General features: G+C 39.8%; 2 protein-coding genes across 2 annotated transcripts; one reads left to right on the forward strand and one right to left on the reverse strand.

Annotated features, from left to right (window-relative positions):
* Positions 1-764: 764 nt before the first annotated feature.
* Positions 765-13,928, reverse strand: cep152 (centrosomal protein 152; the record flags this gene model as incomplete). The annotated part of the gene is made up of 27 exons (XM_079223754.1): positions 765-2,138; positions 2,188-2,535; positions 2,886-2,968; positions 3,456-3,540; positions 3,619-3,726; positions 4,055-4,114; positions 4,272-4,347; positions 4,787-5,437; positions 5,547-5,678; positions 5,979-6,239; positions 6,339-6,524; positions 6,840-6,954; positions 7,052-7,180; positions 7,269-7,399; positions 7,483-7,587; positions 7,948-8,149; positions 8,319-8,485; positions 8,580-8,671; positions 8,829-8,976; positions 9,064-9,264; positions 9,597-9,736; positions 10,286-10,426; positions 10,991-11,138; positions 11,380-11,682; positions 11,779-11,839; positions 11,958-12,067; positions 13,842-13,928. The coding sequence occupies 27 exons, from the start codon at positions 13,926-13,928 to the stop codon at positions 1,429-1,431; spliced, it is 4,980 nt and encodes a 1,659-aa protein (XP_079079880.1). The 3' UTR covers positions 765-1,428.
* Positions 13,929-15,417: 1,489 nt separating this feature from the next.
* On the forward strand, positions 15,418-21,308 carry galk2 (galactokinase 2). The gene is made up of 10 exons (XM_079224332.1): positions 15,418-15,545; positions 15,626-15,714; positions 15,962-16,085; positions 16,194-16,287; positions 16,395-16,541; positions 16,793-16,891; positions 17,126-17,278; positions 17,860-18,070; positions 18,764-18,965; positions 19,409-21,308. The coding sequence occupies exons 1-10, from the start codon at positions 15,496-15,498 to the stop codon at positions 19,614-19,616; spliced, it is 1,377 nt and encodes a 458-aa protein (XP_079080458.1). The 5' UTR covers positions 15,418-15,495; the 3' UTR covers positions 19,617-21,308.
* The last annotated feature ends 49 nt before the right edge of the window (positions 21,309-21,357 follow it).

Raw genomic sequence — 21,357 nt, forward strand, 5'->3', positions numbered from 1 at the left:
TAAGCAACTGACTTATATTATATGACAGAGAGGCTGACATAAGAAGGCTGCTTTAATTGGACAGGCCTTGATGTCTGTGCTCCATTTGTGGATACAAACGACTCATTCTAAAGTCACGAAAACACAACGATTCTTTTTTTAAAAGGTGATTATACCCCAAGAAAAAGAAGAAAAAAACTTTTATAATACATTACATTTCTGCCAATAGTTCCCCCTAAATGCTTCACAATGTTTAAATAAAGCCAACAATTAAATAATTTCTAACAGAGATGACCTTTAAATGATCTTGAAAGCTGGCTGAGGTTTTTCATGAGCTCAAGTTTACTTAAGCGCTTAAACAATGTGCTGCTTGTTGAAGATTTGTTATTGTGAAGGGAATATTTTTGAGTGTTTCAGGACATTATGAAAAGCATTTTTCAATTAAATTTCCTTTATACTCTCATATTATATCGACCAAAGGATTCATTTAGAAAATAACTTGCAGCTGAATCAATAATAAAAGCAACTGTCAGTTAGTTGCAGCCCTAGTTGACCCCACTATTTATGCTCACACACTTTGTGACAAGAAAAAGCTAAAAAGAATAACGGTTATTTACATCTTTATTATGGATTTGCCTCTAAAATGTCAGAAAATGAAAATTATAGTAAATTGAAGTAGGGCTGCATTCACCAAAAGTAATCTCTGATATAAAATACGTCAACAGGATTTGCTGAAGCGGCTCCACTCTCACGACAAATGAAATATTCTCTCTCAATATGCAATAAAATGATAAGATTTATTAAAAAAAATTAAATCAATATGTACAAAACATTTATAATCTATGCACAGCATATCTCATTAACGTGATATAAAATATGTTTAAATATAAAAAAAACACAGACACACTGGGATCTGACAGAACACAGAACACAGAGCGACGTGAGCTTTGTTTAAACCTGCAGCTGCTCCAGTTCTCAATACAGTACAGGGGTCAGCAAAGGTCACTCAAGGCATCAAAAGGTAAATATCACAGTGTGGGCAGACTTTTGACCTAAATGACATCCAACAAAAAGGAGAGGCACAAAAGCATTTCATTAACACTGGAAAAACTATGTGTTAAAACTATTCAATATTCACTTTCTTGTGCAGGAGTGTTAAATGAAGAAGCTTAGAGCAAAGCAAAAAGACTGCCTGGTATCTTTGCATAGAGCCAGCCCGGCCTTTTCCTCCTGTGTTCCAGTTTTCATGGAAAGCTTTGCTAACCAGCTGCTGGCTCTATACGTCAATCTTCTTATTTAACTCGTCAATAATGTAAATAAGTGCAGTTTGCAATATGTTGGACTATTCCTTTAACAAACACATCAACACACTGCAACCAGCTATGAAGGCAAAAGGTTCTACATCATGTAAACTTTATCCACTGTATTGGAGGCACTACTTCACTTCTGTCATATTTGTTGGTTGAATGGACTGTCGAAGCCGCTGTCCTGCTGCCGTTGTCTCAACTCAGAGAACAAAGGCCTGGAACAAACTCCTTGCTGCTTCTCTCCCTCAGAGCCAGGGGTGGGCTCCCTGTGGGTACTTATCTTTGCAGGCTGAAAGTTCATGTTCTTTTTGGCAATTGCGTTGTAGACGGTCAGGTCAGAAACATTCGGTGAGAGGTCGCCAAACTCACTTGCTGAGGCAGCAGAAACAGAAAAGGGCTTCACTGGTTCTACTTTCCTCCCCGAGTAGGAGTGTGTGGAAACCCGGAAGCCTGTGTCCGAGTCACTACTGCTCATGCTCCAGTCAGTCCGCTTCTCCTCTCTGACAGGAGCCTCCTTGATGGAGTGAACGCCCTGCGAGTACAGCTCCCTGCTTTTACTCATCACAGTTTGGAGTTTAAGCCCTAAATCTACTGAGGCCTCCTCCTCCCCAGATGGAGAAATGTTTTGGTGACTCAAAGGTTTGGTTCTCGCTGCAGCTGTTAGTTTCTGCGCTGAATCAGCCGACGGTGTTTCCCTGTGGGATCTCTCCTCTGGCCTGATGTCAGGGAGCTCAGTAAGAGTCGACAGGTTCTTACTGAAACCTTCGCTTCGATCTGGAAGGCAGTCGGCTGTGGACACAACCGCCAAACAACCGGTCAATACAAAGCAGATTCCCACCATGTTGATATTTTCTAAATAAATATAAAAACATCTACATTACAGCATTTCAACAGGACTCACTTTGTAAACTGTAGTTCTTTCCAGATTTACTTTTTATGGGCGTCTCCAGCACTTTAGCCATGGCTGCCAACTTGCTTGCAGCATTCATTATTTTCTTTTCAGCCCTGCAGAAAACAGGAAGATCGATGCAATTAGCCGGAGGAGCCATGATGAAGCAAGCAAACAAGTTTAGGACAATTATGGCCACTTGCCCTGTCGTCTTTCCTCCGTCCTCCAGTAACTCCTGCAGACAGGTCAGATAATAGCGCCGCATCTTTCTGGTGGTGTCCTGCCTCTCCCTCTGCACTTCCATGCGGATCATCTCGGCTGCTCGCTCCCGACTCTCCTGGAGGTACCGCAGCATGTCTCCTGCCATAAACAACACAATATGCTTTGTTGCTTCTATTTGACCCCGTCTTGGCTAGCTCTCACGTGTGAATACGTTTTAATCTCAATGTGACTTCCTTGTTCAATAACGGTTATATGTATATTCACTAGGTACATGACAGAGATAATGACTTGGTGAGATTTGATGCACATGTATATAAACCTGCATTAGATTCACAAGTGAGGACCAACAAAATACATAGAATATGATACAGGACATCATAGCGTATAGTTTTGTCCGCCCCTTAATCCCTCCAGATGGGCGTAACTTTGAATTGTTCCCAATATTTTAAATGAACACAGGTACATCAAAGATCAGCACCATTACAAACCTCTGATCTTTTCCACAGTCATCAGGTATTGCTCCTTCATCTCCTCGAGGCCTTGCTGAACATTTGGTTTGTGATCAGAACTCCTGGAAGGAAGAATAGATTAAAAAAATAATAATAATGTACAGTAGATCAGATGTATGTTTTCATAGCGCTGTAACCACTCAACACTGACATTTTTTAAGTAACTAAAACAGTGTAGCTTGAGGAATTTGTTTTGACATTTTAAAAGATCAAGCTTCCCAACCACTTTTTTGCTATAAATAGTCCAGAAAATAACCATATAAATCTTCTGTATACTAAAGAGACCTCAATTCTTCACCCATAACAAGTCAAAATCTGTTACAGTCAAGGTTTGTATTCAAGTAAACTTCTGGGGCCCTTTGGTGTGTTTGGCTAGCCGACCTAACAGCTAATGGAAGTAAATTCACAGCAGGACTTTATTCGAATATTACTTAAAAAGGTCCTTTGCTTCACGTTAGCCTAAGGTGGCATGTAACATTAAACACAGCCACATAGGAAGAAACCATATTTGAACTAAAGATTAGAAATTATTAAAAAAAGAAAACAAACCCTGAGGATTCTTTGGCTCTCTTCACCTCCTCAAGCTGCTGCAGATGTCCCTCCTTTGCCTTTCGCCAGCTGCTTTCATGCTCATCTACAACACACAGATACATTGTCTGTTGAATAAATCCGTTTAAATGGTTTAAAGAAACATTTTAGACACATTAAATACCTTTCAGATGCTGCATGGCAGTTTTGTGCTGGCGAACGCTGTGCTGGAGATGACGACAGGCTTTCTCCAAGTGCCTCTGGAGATCCTGGTTCTTCTTCTGCAGCTTACCTGAACGGACAGCTAATGCTATTTATCAATCTAGATTGTTTTGGTGCGAGTTGCCTAGTTTTGGAGACGTCAGCTGTAAACATGTCTGCCTTCTCTCCAATACAATGGGAATATATCAGCCAAAAGTGCCAAAAAAAACAGCAATGTCTCTTTCCAGAAATCATGTCTCTTTTACTCAAGATGAGTGCCACATAGTCCAATTTTGTTCGAGAAAAGACAGACATCTCTACAGCTGCTATCACCAGGCCTAGGCAACTAGGTTGATAATAGCACTACAGGGAAGAAGAAAAACATGTATTTTTGATTTTGGGGTGAACTGCCCCTTTACCTGAAGTCTCAGCGCACTCCTTCCTGCAGCGAGCCTGCTCCGTCTTCTGGGACAAAATACCTGGAAACCGTGGACAATATTGTCAAATAAAAACGTATTTATAGGCAATACACGGCAATCTAATCAAAATAATGAATACTGCCCGTCAAATGGATTTAAGTGATACGATTTCACAATGCCCAGCTTAGTGAAGAGACAATAAGGACGCATGACATACTTTGGATTTTGTCGATTTCTCTCTCATGCTGCTCCTGCGTTTCCTTTAACACACGGCTCAGTTTCTCCTCGTCTACCTGTGGATCATAAATCAAACCATAAATCAAACCATAAAGGGAAAAGCTACTCAGTAGCTCAGTCTGTAGGGGCTTGGATTAGTAACGGCAAGTTAGATATTTAAGAAGGCATAACTTGTAGTGATAAAGGAAAATGAAGAGGAGGAGGCTGTTAGCACACAAATAAATATCTGTAGGTTGAAACATTGCATGTATAAATTATTGGGAATTTGCACTTTTCAGTGTGCGGACACACTCCTTTTCCTCTGTAGCTTAGTCCTGCAACTGTACCCACCTGAGGTTGGATGTGTGTTCACTACTCACCTGTTTTGTTTTGATTACTTTTCGTGTTACGTTTGCCCTCTGCAGACTCAGCAAATTAATCATCGAGTAAAGCCACTCCTCCTTAACAGTTAAAATCGCTTATTTCATCTTTAGATAACCGGTTAATAAAACTCACTTTCTTCCACTCCTTCTTGGCTCGAGACACGGCTCTGTTGACGAGGTCTGTGCAGAATGCTTGGATGATGTGCGTTATTGTGCCCTCTGATGTGGCCCCGCTGGTCCTCTTGGCGTCTTCAGTGCCCTGCTGATCTGTTTTGGGATCCCTGAGAAGTTGTGCCTGGACCTCTGCCAATCCAGTCTGAAGCTCTGATAGTAATTCATCTCTCATTTGCTTTATCTGCACCTGCTCCTTCTCTGCATGCTGACATCTCCACTCCTCCTCTCGGGCCCTCAGAGCCTGTTGTAGCTTTGCTTCCAGCTGCAGGAGCAGCTCCTTCTTATGGAGAGCGGCGTCCTCTCTGGCCTGCTGCAAAGCCTGCTCCAGCTTTTTGCGCTGCTCTTTCAACTTGCTTTGGTAAACCTGCTCACTGCGGACCTGGAGGACGGAGAGCTCCTGTTTGTCTCGGTTCCAGGCGGCTCTAGCTCCGGCCAGCTCAGCCTTCAGAAGAGCAGCTTGCTCTCTCCTCTCCTGCTCCAGCTGACTCTGGAGGGATTCCACCTCCTCTTGGAGATCCTTCACCCTGTGTGTTCCAGAGCTCTGCTCCTCCAGCTGGTCCTTGTGCTTTTTATACCACTGCTCCTCTGCCTCCTTCAGGGCCTGGGACACCTGCCGCGTTTACATTGAGGAAAATACATTATCAGAAAAAACAACAACAAAAAAAAAAACAGTTAACAGGAGTGACACTTTTTGACTCGCAAAGAAAAAAAAGTCATACCTGGTGATCTGTGCAATTTTCTTGTAGTTTCTCCCATTTTTCCCTCTCTCTTTGCAGAGAGGCTTGGTATTCTGGTAATGAAGTAAAATCCTCAATCCAGCGATTGTAGGCCCTGGTTACTGCACCTTCGACCTGAAACACCAACACTTGGTCAATCTCTGATGAGGACAGCCAAAACATTTTGGGGAATAGAGCATGTTGGAGAAAAGTTGTGCAACATTTAATTTTGATGGACAACTACTTGATTTGCTCATTTTATATAATGGACGAATGAATCAGGAAAATCATGATGTAGCTAGTAAATCTAAGTGAAAGGAAACATATAAATCTAAACTGTGTGTGAATAACATAGCGTTAGCAAGTCTAATGGCATTAGCTTGATTCCAATTGGTGCCACTCGTGGTGCACAAGTATTGTAAAAAAAAAAAAGACCTGTTTGGCCATGTTCTCCAGGTGTTTCTCGTGTAGCTCTCGCTGGGCTTGTTTCCTGGCTTCTTCCACAGCTTTGCATTTTACTTTGTCAGAGTCCAGTTGCAGCTGCTGCTTCAGGGCACTGAGCCTGGAGTCCAGCTCCTCAACAGTAATTGTCACACTGCTTGCCTCAATCTCATCTGCCTGACAGGTTGCCTCAGCAGTCTCTTTGCGTTTCTCTCTCCCAGCCTCCTCCAGCCTCTGGACCCAGGTCTTCTCCATCTGAAGCACCCACAGTAAAGCAGTAAATTAGAGTTACAGTCTGATGTAAAATCACCATTAGAGTTGAGAGAGTTGGACAGTAATTAGAGGAAATCATACCTTTTGTAGTTCCTCCTTCCAAGAAGCCTTGACCAAGGATACCTGAGAGTTCACCTGCTGCTGGATCTCAGTCTCCTTTTCTTTAGACCACAGAGCTTTGAGCTGGTGTATTGAGTCCTGATGCTGAGCCTCAAGCTTAGCCCTCAGCTTCTCCACAACTTTGCCACTCTCTTCCCTCATCTTTTGCTGGGAATGATAATTAAATCATAAATTATTCTCAGTCCACAGGTAATGTACGTTAGAGTCACGTCAGCAGTGAGACACTGTTTTTGGAAGCATGAAGCAAAACAGTTGAGAAATGGTCAAATTAAAATGGTAAAGCTAAAGTCAACCGATACACAATGAGTACAAAAGCAAACAGTACCATGACAATATCAATCAACACAGAACAATTTCCAAATCATCATTTACCCTAGTGTATTTTTATCTTTTTTAATATTTTCATGTCTTCCTTTCAATGGTTTTGAGCATAGGAATCATGCTTTTGATAGGTGAACATACCTCATTTACTCTGATCAAAGCCTCTTCCTTGTCAAGCGTGTCCTTCTCCTTGCAGACAGATATGTAACACTCTTGCACAGCAAACATCTTATCATTGGCCTCAGACAGCTGGGTTCTGTGAAGAACAACGTTGTTGTTTTTTTTTAACTGTAAATGAGCTGCAAAGGTTTCTAGATAAAAACTATTTTCAGTGACAGGTGAAGAGGACTTACTGGAACTGTTGGACCTGTTGCTGGTGCTGTGCAGTCAGCTGTTCAACCTGAGCATCGTGTTCCAGCATGAGCTCTGTCCTGACCCGATCCACCACGTCGTCCCTGTACTGCTGATGAATCCGCTCAGCTCTCCATGAAGAAACAGAAACAGAAATATATATACACACACACACACTTCTCGATAATTTATGGTTAAGAAAACGTGGTATTATTTTACCTCTGATGAGCCTCCTGCTTCTCTTGGTCGAGTTCCTGGATCATCTCCCTCATTTTAGTGCAAAGCTCCAAGTTGGCAGACCTCAACTTTTCCTCACTCTGTTTCAGCTCCATATTCTTCTGTTCTAACAACTAGAGTTTGGATAGAACACCACCAGTATTTAAAGCAATAGTCTAAAAACAAATATAATAAATGTTATGAAACTACAACCAACCTCCACTTGTTCCTGCAAGTGTTGTTTGTCTTCCTGTTGTCTCGCAAACTCTTTCTGAGATTCTCCGGTTACGTCTACATGTTTCATCCGACTGGTCTCTCTGACCTGTGAACAGTTTTTTTATGATTATTGTTGGAATTCGAGCCATTTAATCTCTTAGCCTTAATTTATGCATTGTTTTATGCTTGTTTGTTTCTTTTTAAGCCAACCCAACTGGATAGTTTTGGTATGAAACATGCATAAATGTAATATTCTAATCCTATCATGTTTAATAGTTTTGTCATCTTACCTAAACCAGGTGCATATTTTTGCCATTTCTGTTTTATCAGCAAGAAATCAAATTGGCCAATCAACATAAAGCTGATTAATATCCATCAGAGAGCGTATACCAGTGCAGTTTTAAATGCTTTGCTCAGCAATGCAACATTTAAGTGCATCTCTGGTCATGTAGAGGGCAATTCTCACCGAAGAGCAGAGCTTGGCTTCATCCAACTGGGTCTGCAGCTCGGTTAGTCGACCCTGACAGAGCTGGAGCTCCTCCTGCAGCTGACTGATCTTCTGCCGCTTCCCCTTCAGACTACCCAGGCAGCGCTGCATCTCCAACCGCAGCAGCCGCAAAGCTTCATCTTTGGGCAGCTTGGAGTCCGACAGGTGAGCCAGGGCAGTACTTACCAAATGGTAGTGGAAATTAGATTTGGATTGACGGGAGTGGTGATACATGAGTAGAAATATTTCCAGTTGACAGTTTATACTAGCACTTATGACACAGAATGCCACTGAAAGACACTCAGTCATTGTATTGATTACAATGACTCTGCTCTATGATCATGATGTACCTGTGAAGAAGTAAACCATTTTTCTTGTTCGTTTTCTTTAATCCTAAATCCACACAGGAGTCGGACAGGTGGTTCTCCCAGTCACTGTTCAGGTCTACTGCAATAACGCCGTGTTTCACAGCAGATTCATACAGAGTGATCTGCTCTTTCAACTCAGCCATGTCCTCCTTTAGAATCAAAAAGATGAAAAGTTGAATCAGTAAAGTTATATAATGTTTTCAGAGTGTCTCAAGTCTCGGGCCGAAACATCAGAGATCAAACCTGCAAAACTTGGTTCATGTTTTCACTCAGCGCTTTGGCTGATTGAGCCTGTTGTAGTTTGATTTGTATCTGACTCATCTCCTGCACTGAACCTGAAGAAAATAGGGCCAGAAGAAAAACATCTTTAAAATTGGGCAAATAAAAAAACATGCGTAGAAGTTGCTCTTTAATGTTCTGTGATTTCTTCTCAACGTAGTTTCAGCAAATACATAAAATACAAGAAGATGGGTGAAGCACACAGTCACTCACTTGTCTGCAGCAGCTTGGCACATTGTTGTTGACTCTCCTCCAGACGCTGAGTGAGGGTGTTGACGACTCTGGCTCTTTCCAGTTGCTCTTCTTCTCTCTGGCGCTCCAGTTGTTTCACCTGCTCTCGCAGCCTCTGACCAGCATCAATCTGGAAGCAACAAAACAACAAACGCATGAATTTACTACGTATGCAGGCATCTTAGACTATATCTCCTGTGACAGTGACACGGCAGACCTTTTCGTTCAGATCGTGAGAGGTCGAGTCCAGCTTCTGCTGGAGGGTCAACAGTGCATTCTCATGCTGCTCCTTTGTGACAGCGAGGTCTCGGTCATGCTGCTGCCGTGTCCTGGACAGTGTGTCAGAGCGACAAAGCTCCAACATCTGCTGCTTCATGCTGTCCACTGCAGCTTCTGCCACCATCTGCTTCTTCGAGTTCTGCAGTGCAAACAAAATAAAACTATTGTATAAAGACTAATGAAATATAAAAGGTTTCAATTAAGATATTAAAGCCATTTGTGAGTTTCAGAAAACGACACAAGCAGAATCGCTTTGGTTCCGTTTCAGAACACATTACAAAACTTTTTTGTGAGGCCTTTACATCATTTCATATCAGATGTTTTAATTCTGTAAAGCCGATACTGCTTTTTTTTTTAACAAGACTCTTCCTAAATTATAGATAACCTAATTTATTGCAGACTGTCTTGTAGTGCACTTAAAACAATTAAGATAAGGAGTAAAACAGTTGTGTGTGTCAGTGCAGAACTTACCTCATGGTCTCTCTCAGTCAGGACCTGTACTTGCTGCTCCATTGCCTTCACTTTGTTTTGAATTTGAACCTCTCTGTCCCTGGCATCTTCAACCAATTGACTGGATTCCTTCAGGCTTACCGCTAGGCCGTCCTTTTCGTCTATTGATGATAAAAAAAAAAATAGATTATGTCCCCACAGGCAGCAAGAAAACAAGGACACACAAAGCCAGTTCATCACCCAGTTCATCGGTGGATAGTGCAAATCCTCTAAACAGCCACCAGGGGGCATCTTGCCAAGTGAGTAAAGACATATCCCATTTTATTTCCCTTCTTTAATCAATCAATGCTATAAATTGATAAGATAACAAGCCATTTGGCTTTTAATGGCATACCAACAAAAACAAAACATTATGAAAGCACCAGTATGAAACCTAATGGTCAGACTAACAGACTAACTATTCTTTAAAAGAGAAAAGGTTTTCAAGGCAATATATTTTATATTCCAAGTTTGATGGATGTCCTGAAATTTTAGCTTTTGAATGCGTGTAAGAAAAAAAAGAAGAGACCATAATGTACAGAGACAACAAATTTAAATCCAAAGTGGCACAAAATCTGAATTATCACATTACTTGACATGGGCGATGTACTGAAACAATGTAAACGGCAAGTCCCACCCCTCATTTTGAAAGCAAAAACTGTAAAACACACCTTTGGCCATTGCAAACTGATGCTCGATATATCTCATATTGCGCCTTGAATCCTCCAGCTTTCGCTCCAAGTCTTCAATTTGCCTCTGCTGAGCCTTGTTTAAAATCTGAAGCTGGGCAATCTGCTCTCTATCAGCAGTTTCTGGAACACAGCACAACATTTAGATCAAACACAATAATACCATATCCCTTATTTACAGTGTTGAGACATTCTATTTTTCAGAAATGTAATTTGTAATAAAATAACACGTTAGGCATCCAGTTTCATATTGGTAACCGGGCTCAGTCAACTAAGAGCTTCCTATCTTTACACCCTAATAGATCATAACATCCAAAAAAGTGTTGAATTAAGGCTATTACAGCTACTTATAAATGACAATTAAAATTACACTTTTCCTGTAGTCTGGCTGAATATTTATTTATGCCACAGAAATATAATAAAAGGCATAAATGTAAGCAAATTATTGTTATTTCCACAGAAGAATTTAAAAACTAAACCTTTGAACCTCTGAAATACAACTGTCAAAGTGTGATAGTTTATATGGGTGGTACGTGGACCAACATAGAACATCGGTTTCCCCAGCCCTTTTCTGGAAACAAAAGCTAATGTGTGTATAGGATAACTGTTCAAGTATTATTGTGATTTACATGACACTGTACTCCTGTGCTATTAATCCACAAACTAAATCAAGACTGTAAAACTCACGTTGTGTCGAGTCAAGGAATTCTCTTTGCAGATGGTCAAATTGACCTTCTTGTTGAACGGCCTGTGAGTTGAACATGGTTGGCTGATGGGCAGTAGGGTGAGGATTGTAGGTGGCCTGGTGCTGATCCACTCTGTCTAACACTCCGGACTGTAAAGATTGAAGACAAAAACACAAATAGTAAAAGTATAGTTGAAGTAAAACAAACTACTGTGTTAAATAACTTTTTAATCTGTATAACATGCCCAAAACTGGTGGACTTCTAGATGCTTATTAAATGTATTAAAAAAGAAATGGCAAGGCAAATGTATGTGCATTTCCAACCACATGTATAATATAATACAAAAACATCTGCGTTGACAAAATAGACCAAACATGAAACTCTACTCACTTGAAATTGGTTTCTGCCGTTGTTGTGATCCCCGTAGTTTTGGATGTCTCTGCATCCTCCCTCTCCATTATACACGACAGCTTTATTAGTGCCTTGAGGATACGGTTTAGACTCATACTCGTCTGTGGAGAAATCATTGGTCTCTGTAGATTTCTCTGAGCCCATGCTGGTGTATGTATAATTTCCCTGGGTGTACTGATGATCCTGGTTCCAGGTGTTAGGTAGAGGTCGACTTTGAGGGTGATGTCCATTGTTCTGAACAGCTCCATCCTCATAAGCATACTCTTCATCAACTTCACGATTCTTCAGAGAGACATTGACAGTAAGAGTGATATTTTTATCTTTAGAAATTAAGAAGACAAAAATCTATCAGTGAAAACCAACTAACTAACTACCTACCTGTTCATGAGGAGGTGGCCTTGGATGATCTGACCATTGCGGAGTCCATGCAGACTGTGGGCTGAGTGGAGAGGACAAAAAAAGCTTAATTATTTTACAATGCAATAAGGTAATTGTGTACAACACACCCACAGTTCTCCAAATCTGAGATTACTAGTGTCAGGAGCAATATGTTTTACCTGTTGCCAGTGTTTTTCTTGCTGCAGGTAGAGTACTCCAGCTCTGGAGAGGAGGAGTCTATGCTGTCCTCCAGCATGTCATCGGGCAGGTCGGTGAGCAATTTGTGCAGCTGCGGAAAAAAACGCACATGGAAATGAGTCACTGTGGTTGCTCCGTAACAGAGTAATAAAGTGATGCAGATAGGGGGGGAAAACAGCAGAGAATAATTCTGACAGCCTGAGAGACGGTGTCTCTGAGTGTGTCAGAGGCGCATTTGTAGTGTGTTGCTCCAAAGTTATCTGAAAACAAGTAAAACCAGAATGATATTGTCCTAAGAGGACTAAGGCCAAAGTAGTCAAAACAATATTTTACTCAGGTTTTAGTGATCATAATAATTGTTGTTCTTATAAGTGTCCATTTTAAGCATGTATTAATTAATCTTACTGATAAATCGTTTAAGTAATTTGTTAAGCCAACTCTTCAAATATTCTCTGGTTTAAATGTGATGTTTTGCGGCTTTTCATCAGTAATGAAGGTGACCCTAGGTCCCAGCCCAAATGTATGTACTATTTGTATAGAATGTGATCATTATTCTTTTGGTCCATACAATCAAATTGAGACACAAAACAGTGATGAACAACAATGTATTATTCTGTCAAAACTTCCTAGCTCTTAATGACACAAAATCAACAAGTCAAATAAACTTCTGCATCAGAAACAGACCGACCAGGCTTGCTTTACAACCAGCCATGTGTGACGGAACCGTCTGGACTTACTTCCCATAAAGAGTGATGAATATTCCTCAAATCCGCCACTGTGTCCACAACCAAAGGACCCATGTTATCTCGCTGACACATTTAACAAAGATTGAATAGGAACCTCTGCTTCAGCCGTGAAGCCACCTGATAACCTTCTAGTCTAATCTTACTGCAGAGAAGACCGTCTGTGTGAAACATCCAAAACATGCCTGGCATGTTGTAGGCTGCGGCTCCCTGCCGTATCGCTGTGTTTTTTTGCTCCAAAAGAACTCCATTGTTTATACAAAACATATAGCAAGGTTAACTGGAGCAGAAACATTCCAATTACCGGTGGCAAACATTTTCCACTTGACTAACTTGCGTATACTAAATAGGCAAGCCCAAAGAAAAAAAAATCCATTTGAGAATGAATATTCAAAGTCCCTTTCTTCTGAGTATTGAAGACCACTGGTAAGACATTCAGTAACAGTTTCTTAGTGCTTGCTTCAGTTAGTCAACTACAAGTAGGGTCCGGCACAGACTCAAGGTAACCTAAATAGAGAGGGAAACCACAGAGCAGAGCTAGTTTCTGTGCGACACACCTGGAAGGAGGCCTTTTCCTTGAGCCAATAATAGCTCAGGTTCAGGGTGCAACAGATTGTAGGCGTGAGTAATAACTAGAATGTCTGTTTAGCTGGGAAACCGACGGTCCTTGTGAAATTCAACAGAGCACACAAATGCATCAGGGGAAAAAAATGTACTCAGAAAAACAACGAACCAGAACCGTACAAATGTAACGCTCAAAAGGAGCATAACAAATGTGTGTAACTATATCAACATGACAGTATGCATAATCAGCGAGCAAAAGGTGATAATAATTGTGTTTTCGCTTCAGAAGAGATGCATACGGCACTGCAAACACCACAGGTTACAGTTTTATAATCTAAGCATGCACCAGATATCTCAGGTCGTCAGACAGTTTGAATAACTGATGTTTTGTACATGTATAATCCAAAAAAACAACAAGAGCTTGAGCATTTGCAGTATGTTACCGTAAACACAATCACATTGACAAGTAACACAGGAAGGTCAAACAACTAGACACAAACATCATCTGCAAAAAACACGTGATCACAACAACTTCACAATGTAGTATAGGTGTAATACCTCTTGCTCTCTTGCATAGTCCTCCTGGTCGTATTCTTCTTCATCGTGCTGGGTCTGAAGAGCAGCACTGTCAAAATCAATAGACATGATGCAGACAGAGCCCGTTGGTGGAGGGTACTCTGCGAAAAGAGGTGCAGAAACAAACTCAAGAGGGAAATCACAAAATGTGTTACGTGTGGTGTTGGCGTTAAAAGCATTAGTATGGTCGACGTTAACGTTACGAGTTAGCTCAAAATGAATTATTAACCAGTACAAAAAAAAACACAAAACGTTAGCTTACCAGTAGGCATGGATGTGACAGAAGAAGATCTTTTGTTGAGCCACTTATCTTTTTATTTAAGAGACGTTAGAAGCTAACTAACCGCTAGCCACTATTGTTTACATCGCAAAGCAGCGACGCTAACTAGCTTAGCGGTAACGAGAGCCATGTAAGCAATTTAAAACCTCCGCGAATACATTTGATCAAATATCCGTGAGCCGATAACAAGTTAAGTACCAGTTAACATTTAATGCGACCGAGCGCCGGCTTTAACCGATGTGGGTAAAACAAACTTTACAAAGCTAGGTTAGCAAACACCGGCTAGCTGGTCGGACGTCCTCTTTAAAGACTCGCCCACTTTGAAAACTCGCGCGCATTACCAGCGCCACACCGCTGCGGGTCTTAGTGGAGGACACGCGGACAACTCTTAATATATACACATTAAATATACATTATATACATTAGGTATTCATATAATTATTCAATATCAATTCACTGTGATAAAAAATGCATGGTAGAAGCTATTTTGTAAACATTTGTGTCGATGCTGCCAACCACGAAACTAGAAGCTATCCACGCTTCCATGGTAACAGCGCGTAGAGCCTTGTGGGAAGTGTAGTCTCTGTGTTTTATGTGAGCTTTCATAACGGACATCCTAATCTCATCTAATAAGTGCGATTATATTAGTATTCTAAAGTATATATTACATATGCTACATATGTTAGCTGTAGAAGTTTCACTACTGTTGTCTTAGAAACAACATGTATGTTTCGATGTAAGCAATACAAATCCAAAGGGTTTCTAAAAATAAATTAATTATGTTCCTGTCTTGTGGTAATACAGTGAAATGGCAACAGAGTCCTTTAGTGAAGTACTAATGATTGAATCATTATCGTGCGCTACAAAATGGGGAAATCAATACATAGCCTAAATTGCATCAATTAATTTGAATTGCATAACATTATCACAAAAAATAAAGGCTAATCTAAAACAGACAATTCAGAAAATCAAGACATGTCTGTGTGACTTTGATAATGAAATAAAAAAATCAGGGTTGGGAGTTTTTTTATTATTATATTTACCCGAATGTTTAACTGAAAGGCCGTGTTGAGACACCATAGTCCACGCCCGCTGTCGTACAGACACTTCCGTGTTTTTGCCGCCGTTGCCTCAACTGTTTCAGAATCAGCTCAGATGTAGCAAACGGGAACTTAGCGCCTCTAAACTAAGCTGAAGCTATGTTTCATAACTGATCGCAGATCAGCGTTTCGGCATCCGGTATCCACTTATGACAGTCAGCTGATCGCGACCAGAATCTGCAAAAAAAGCTGTGAGCTCTCCTGTCCGACAGCAAGAAGTACATTCGGTTCATTCATTGTTTTTAAAGAGGTAGCAATGGATACGAACCCACCCAAGTTAAAGACTGCAATGACTGGCAATGAAAGGTGAGTAGCAGCATAAGACATGCGGATTGTCAATGAGATGAAACAAATGTGATCTTCACTTGTAATTTGTTTTTATACAGGCTGCGCAACTTGAAAAACACGTTCGAAACCAAGTATGGAGAATCCCCTCTCTTCTATGCATGTGCACCTGGAAGGGTCAATCTAATAGGTAATGTAAATGTACATTGTAGAATGTAGTTGACTCAAAACAGTGAACTGGCATTTCTGACATATTGGTCTCATGTTTCTGTATTTGAACACAAGTGGCATTGTGAAAACACTGAGGAAAAGTTTCTTCAGACACATTTTCACTGTTTGCTTAAAACTCTGTAAACTCAATAAAATGTTTGTATTTAGAGTTAGATGAGTTGCTTCTGCTAATGATAATCCCTTTTTTCAAATGTATCAATTAATAGGAGAGCATATCGACTACTGTGGCTATTCTGTTCTTCCAATGGCCATTGAACGGAATATCCTCGCAGCTGTCTCAGTGAATAATTCAGGGACAATCACACTGGCCAACACAAATCCTCAATACAAGTAAGGCTTCAACACCCATGATCATTGTTTAATATTAAAAGTACATTGTGCTTGTGTAGTTGAATCAGGAGTTTAAAACGCATGTCAATTATCATAACATGTGTGCAGGGATTTCACTGTGTCATGTTCAGAGGACATTGCCATAGACAGAGAGAATCCAAAGTGGCATTATTACTTTCTCTGTGGAGTAAAAGGTATTCAGGTAAGAGCAACATATTCCCCATTCAAGACAATTTAGTATGCAATATCAAAGTGATTCTTTTCTGCAAATTACCTGAAGTAAACTTCCCGCTGTGTTTTTTTTTACAGGAGAAGTTTGGTATTGCTCCGTTAGCCGGTATGTCATGTGTCGTAGATGGAACCATTCCTCCGAGCTCCGGCCTGTCCAGTTCTAGTGCCTTAGTTTGTTGTGCCGGGCTCGTAACAGTGGAGGCCAATCAAAAGTCCCTCTCCAAGGTAAAATGCTTTACAGTACAAGCATATCGTTTCAAAACACTGTGTATGTATGTATGTATGTATATGTATATGTATATATATATATAAATATAAATAAATAAATATATTCATGCAGGAAAAAGTGTGATATTGTACAAACTTCAGAGCTAACCTATAACGTGCTTCACTTTCATGTCAGTAGTCACTATAAGAGTATTTGTTTTTCAAATATTCAATTGAGTCCTTTCCTCATTATTTTTTGAATCCTCCAGGTGGCACTGGCTGAGATTTGTGCCAAAAGCGAGCGCTACATTGGCACAGAGGGAGGCGGCATGGACCAGTCCATCTCATTCCTGGCCCAGAGAGGAACTGTATGTCGTTTTCCTTTCAGTACAAGTCGATCCGGGTCATTTGTTCATCTAAGCTAATAATACAGAAAATAAATGTCTCCAGAAGAATGCAAGAATAAATGTTTGTTTGATTGGTGTAAAGTACCTTTTATATAAATAGTGTCTTGAATACTTCTAAAAATATATATATTTTCCATGTATTCAACAGTTAGCACTTGTTTGATTACTTTATTTTCAATTATTATTATCCACCAGGCAAAGCTTATAGAGTTCCAGCCTCTAAGGGCTACTGATGTCAAGCTCCCAGATGGCGCCGTGTTTGTGATCTCCAACTGCTGCGTTGAGATGAACAAAGCTGCTTCTTCTCACTTTAACATCCGTGTGGTGGAGTGTCGAATCGCCACAAAGGTCAATATCTTAAACTTTCCACTTTTTTTTTACCTTCATTACGCTTCATATTGCATGTACATCCTATGATGATAACAATGTGCAGCCATGATTTTGTTTTAAGGGATCACTAGCCATAAATGTTTTGTCCATAAACACGTTGATAAATCTCCAATTTCTTTTTTCTTTTAAAGCATTATGGTTTGGTGCAGTTATGCAGTGGAGAGAATAATAGTAGTGAAAACTGCAACAGAAATATTATAAAATTGATTATTATGTAACTTTAGCACCATCCGTTATTAGGCAGGTAAAACTGGAGTTATTTTCCAGGTTATTTATTTAATTAAGCTGCACAGTAACTCCAGTTTTCGCTGCCTAATAACATTTTTGTAATTTTTTTTAATAGTACAATCACTATATATTAAAAGATTTAGCACGTAGTGAATAAATGTACTTTGAAACAGGAGAGTGTTTTGTTTCTTTACTGGCAATTATGATGATAGACCTTCAGTAAATATGTATACATATCAATATACTGTAGTTGATGTAAAGAGAGGGGTAAATAATATCACATTTCAACGTCTTGGCGGCTTTGGACTCAGATGCTGGCAAAGGCGCAGGGTCTGGACTCGAGCAGGCTGTTGAAGCTGGTGCAGGTTCAGACGGAGCTGGAGGCCTCCCTTGAGGAGATGCTGGGTCTGGTGGACGAGCTGTTGCATCCTGAGCCCTACAGCCGAGAAGAGATCTGCAAGGAGCTGGGCATCACCTCGGAGCAGTTTTCTTCGGAGCTGCTGAGTGCCAACACTCAGCACGGTGAGCGACAGTACACAAAAACATTTGTGTATTTTTATATATCTGAACTGAATCGTGTCCAATCTGTGGAGGCAGATTTGTGGACTCGTCGATTAGTGACAATTTGATCAACTATTTGAAGTCCGTTATCTTCACAAAGTTGCTCAAATATTTGAATATTTGCAATGTGAAGACTGGTTTGTTGCTCTTTTCACATCATTATAAATGTAATATATTTGGGGGATTTGGGGCTTCTGTAATTTAATAAAAATAATAATTTAGGCTCTGGTAACTTGTGATATGCATTTGTCATTTTTGACATTTTATAGTAAAACACATTTAAAAAAAAAAGTTCTATAATAGAAAAGGTAAGTAGTTGCAGCCAAATTACTTTGACATAGAAGGGCAATACATTTTTTCAATATTAATATGGTATTATGATATAAGACTAAATATATTCTGGAATTTTACTTATTATTGTGATGAATGTATTTACCCAGACTTAATTCTATTTTATTAATATGAATACATTCAAACAAAACAAATTTCCAACCATAATCATCTGCTCCAGCTGAGAAAAAACAGCTGAGAAAAAACAGCAGAGAAAAAACAGCCATTACAAAACAAATGACTCATGAGCATCATCACAAACGAGTAGGAAGTTTGTTATGACCAAATATTTGACCTGACAGACCTCCTCTTCTCCTCTCTCAGTGAAGCATTTCAAGCTGCACCAGCGAGCCAAGCATGTGTACGGTGAAGCTGCGCGGGTGCTGCAGTTTAAGAGCGTGTGCGACTCTGAACCTGCCGAATCCGTGCAGCTACTTGGAGACCTGATGAACCAGAGCCACGCCAGCTGCCGAGACCTGTATGAGTGCAGCTGCAATGAACTGGATCGATTGGTTGACATCTGTCTGTGAGTACAGCTCACTGCCATTACACATTTAGAGTGAGGAGGGATTCATATGAAATACTAGCCAATGCAGCTTTGGAGCCCGAACCAATAGCAAAAGTGAAAAACAAACAACTTGAGACACATTTGCAAGTTGTGTGGCTGAAATAAATGTAGCTGCTTCAGTCTGAGGGTCCTGGTATTGTGCATGCTGGCTTCCAGTTCGATACTACATACTGATCATAAGGAGTATAGCAAACTAATCTTTAGACTACATGGTTTATTTGCTGTTGGTTGACAATAAATCAACACATTAAACCATTGTATGCCAACAGAAGATAAGAAGTAAATGTTGTATGTGGGTGTCTTTATCTTAATGTATATATTTAATGCTGGTTGGTCAGTAATAAATATGCAGTAGTGTGTGTATTGTATTAACAGCTGTTTCTCTTATCTCTTGGTGACAGGAAGTCGGGGGCAGTGGGTTCTCGGCTGACCGGAGCAGGTTGGGGCGGCTGTGCTGTTTCCATGGTTCCTGGTGAAAAGGTTGAGTCTTTCTTACGAGCAGTGAGCGAAGCCTTCTACCTGCCCGATCCACGCAGAGCGGCGATGGAAAAACAGAGTTTGTTTGTGTCGAAGCCAGGCGGGGGAGCTGCAATTCTCCTCATGGAGTAAAATGTATTCTCCACGTCTATTTCTACAACAATCATTCATTCAAATACACTGCGGCTGGGAAATAAATTACCTTTTTCTTTTTACATTTGATTCAGAAGGCACTCACAAATGACAGTGAACCAAAATGTTGACCTCTTTACTCTTTATAGATTATTATGGAATATAGGGGCTGAACATTGATAACAGTGGTGAATTAGTTCTCCCAAAGGGAATATACTTTTTGTGTTTTAAATCACAAAGGCTCTTAACATTGTTAAACTCGTCAAAGATGACAAATGTAAACAATCATATCTAATTTGTGATGCTGTAAAAAAAACAACAACTATCTATCCTTTTCTACATTTTATACCTGAACATACTGCCATTAACAAGGGCAATAAATCCTTAATAATTAAATAAACTTAATAGTTTACACATGCAATTGGAGCAGCATCACTCAGACCTTTCTTGTGGCTGTTAAAATGTGTTGTTTGTGTTTTGTTAAAGCTGTGTGAGCCACAGAACAATCAGCACCAAGACGTCTTGATTAAACGATAACACGCTTCTGCACACAAGCAATGTTTCACTTCTTTATGAGCAGTGATGGTGGAGGCTCGGTGGTGGAAGGCACATTGTACCGAATGCAACTGCAACATTCTGCCATTAAATCAGTTTTTATCACATCAAACGTCACCCAGACAGTTTTCTCTTTCACTCTTTCTGGTTACTCAACTAACAACTTGATATATAAGAAGGGATGTAATAGTTGTTTTATATGCTTGAGGTTTTTAACACTAATCTCCACAGTATTTTACCTTCTATTCATTTTCTTTGGGATGCAGTCCAAGAACCAAATCATGTTTGGTGTTTGATAATGATCATTCAACTGTCTACAGTGTGGGATAAATACATATTTTGAAGAAAACAATTCATTTTCAAGCCATGCATTCCAGTCTCATATACATACTTTGTAATAACCTTTTTTTTGTTGTTTTTTTTACCTGCAAAAATAATAAACTCGATACTCTCAAGCTAAATAACCAGTGGATATTGAATTAAAAAGATGATCTAACGGGAACCATATATGGACAGCACAGTAAAAATGTATATATTGGCAAAATATGGAGCTTTAAAATTAATTTAAATCTATTAAGTTGTGCTTATCATTTTCAGCATCTTTATGTCAGAATGTATAGAAAGACTTGTATTCTAACACTTAGGTAGGCTGAGAGGAGATCTTCAGTGCAAAGGCAGACAAACAAAATTCTATCAGGACATTTTTGTGCTTTTGCTCGGGGCTACCTTTATTTTTGCTTATGTCACTTACTTATGTATGTGGACAGTAGTTTGTTTGTGACAGTTGATGGTTCCTCTCAATATCAATCAATCAGAAAATAAAATAAAATAACATTTAATAAAAGCACCAACCACCTAAAGATCACATTGGATCAGTTGAAGCAGGAGGACAGCTCATTCTTTCATTTTGACAACTCTTGAATAGCATTGCCATAAAATATATACTATAAATAATAATAATAAATATAAATGAGTTTTCACATTAAACAAATCCCTTAAGTGATAAACATTTAAAAATTATCATTTATCTGTTTTCAATCATCTCACTCACTTTTTTTGGAATCCTGTTTTGATTGACCTTCACATTCAACTGTGTGCACATGATTCACATTAATAAAATACACCTGAGATACGCCAGTTGGATTCATACCTTGTTTTTGGTCTTTTGATCATGCATATCGTATCC

This window comes from Taurulus bubalis (assembly GCF_910589615.1).
Source record: "Taurulus bubalis genome assembly, chromosome: 9".
Taxonomy (NCBI): Eukaryota; Metazoa; Chordata; class Actinopteri; order Perciformes; family Cottidae; genus Taurulus; species Taurulus bubalis.

What these genes read in the sequence shown, in the direction of transcription:
- galk2 (XM_079224332.1), top strand. Translation starts at nt 15,496, where the DNA reads ATGGATACGAACCCACCCAAGTTAAAGACTGCAATGACTGGCAATGAA. An exon ending in GCAATGACTGGCAATGAAAG is followed by an intron (nt 15,546 to 15,625) that starts GTGAGTAGCAGC and finishes GTTTTTATACAG; the next exon opens with GCTGCGCAACTTGAAAAACA. An exon ending in AGTGTCGAATCGCCACAAAG is followed by an intron (nt 17,279 to 17,859) that starts GTCAATATCTTA and finishes CTTTGGACTCAG; the next exon opens with ATGCTGGCAAAGGCGCAGGG.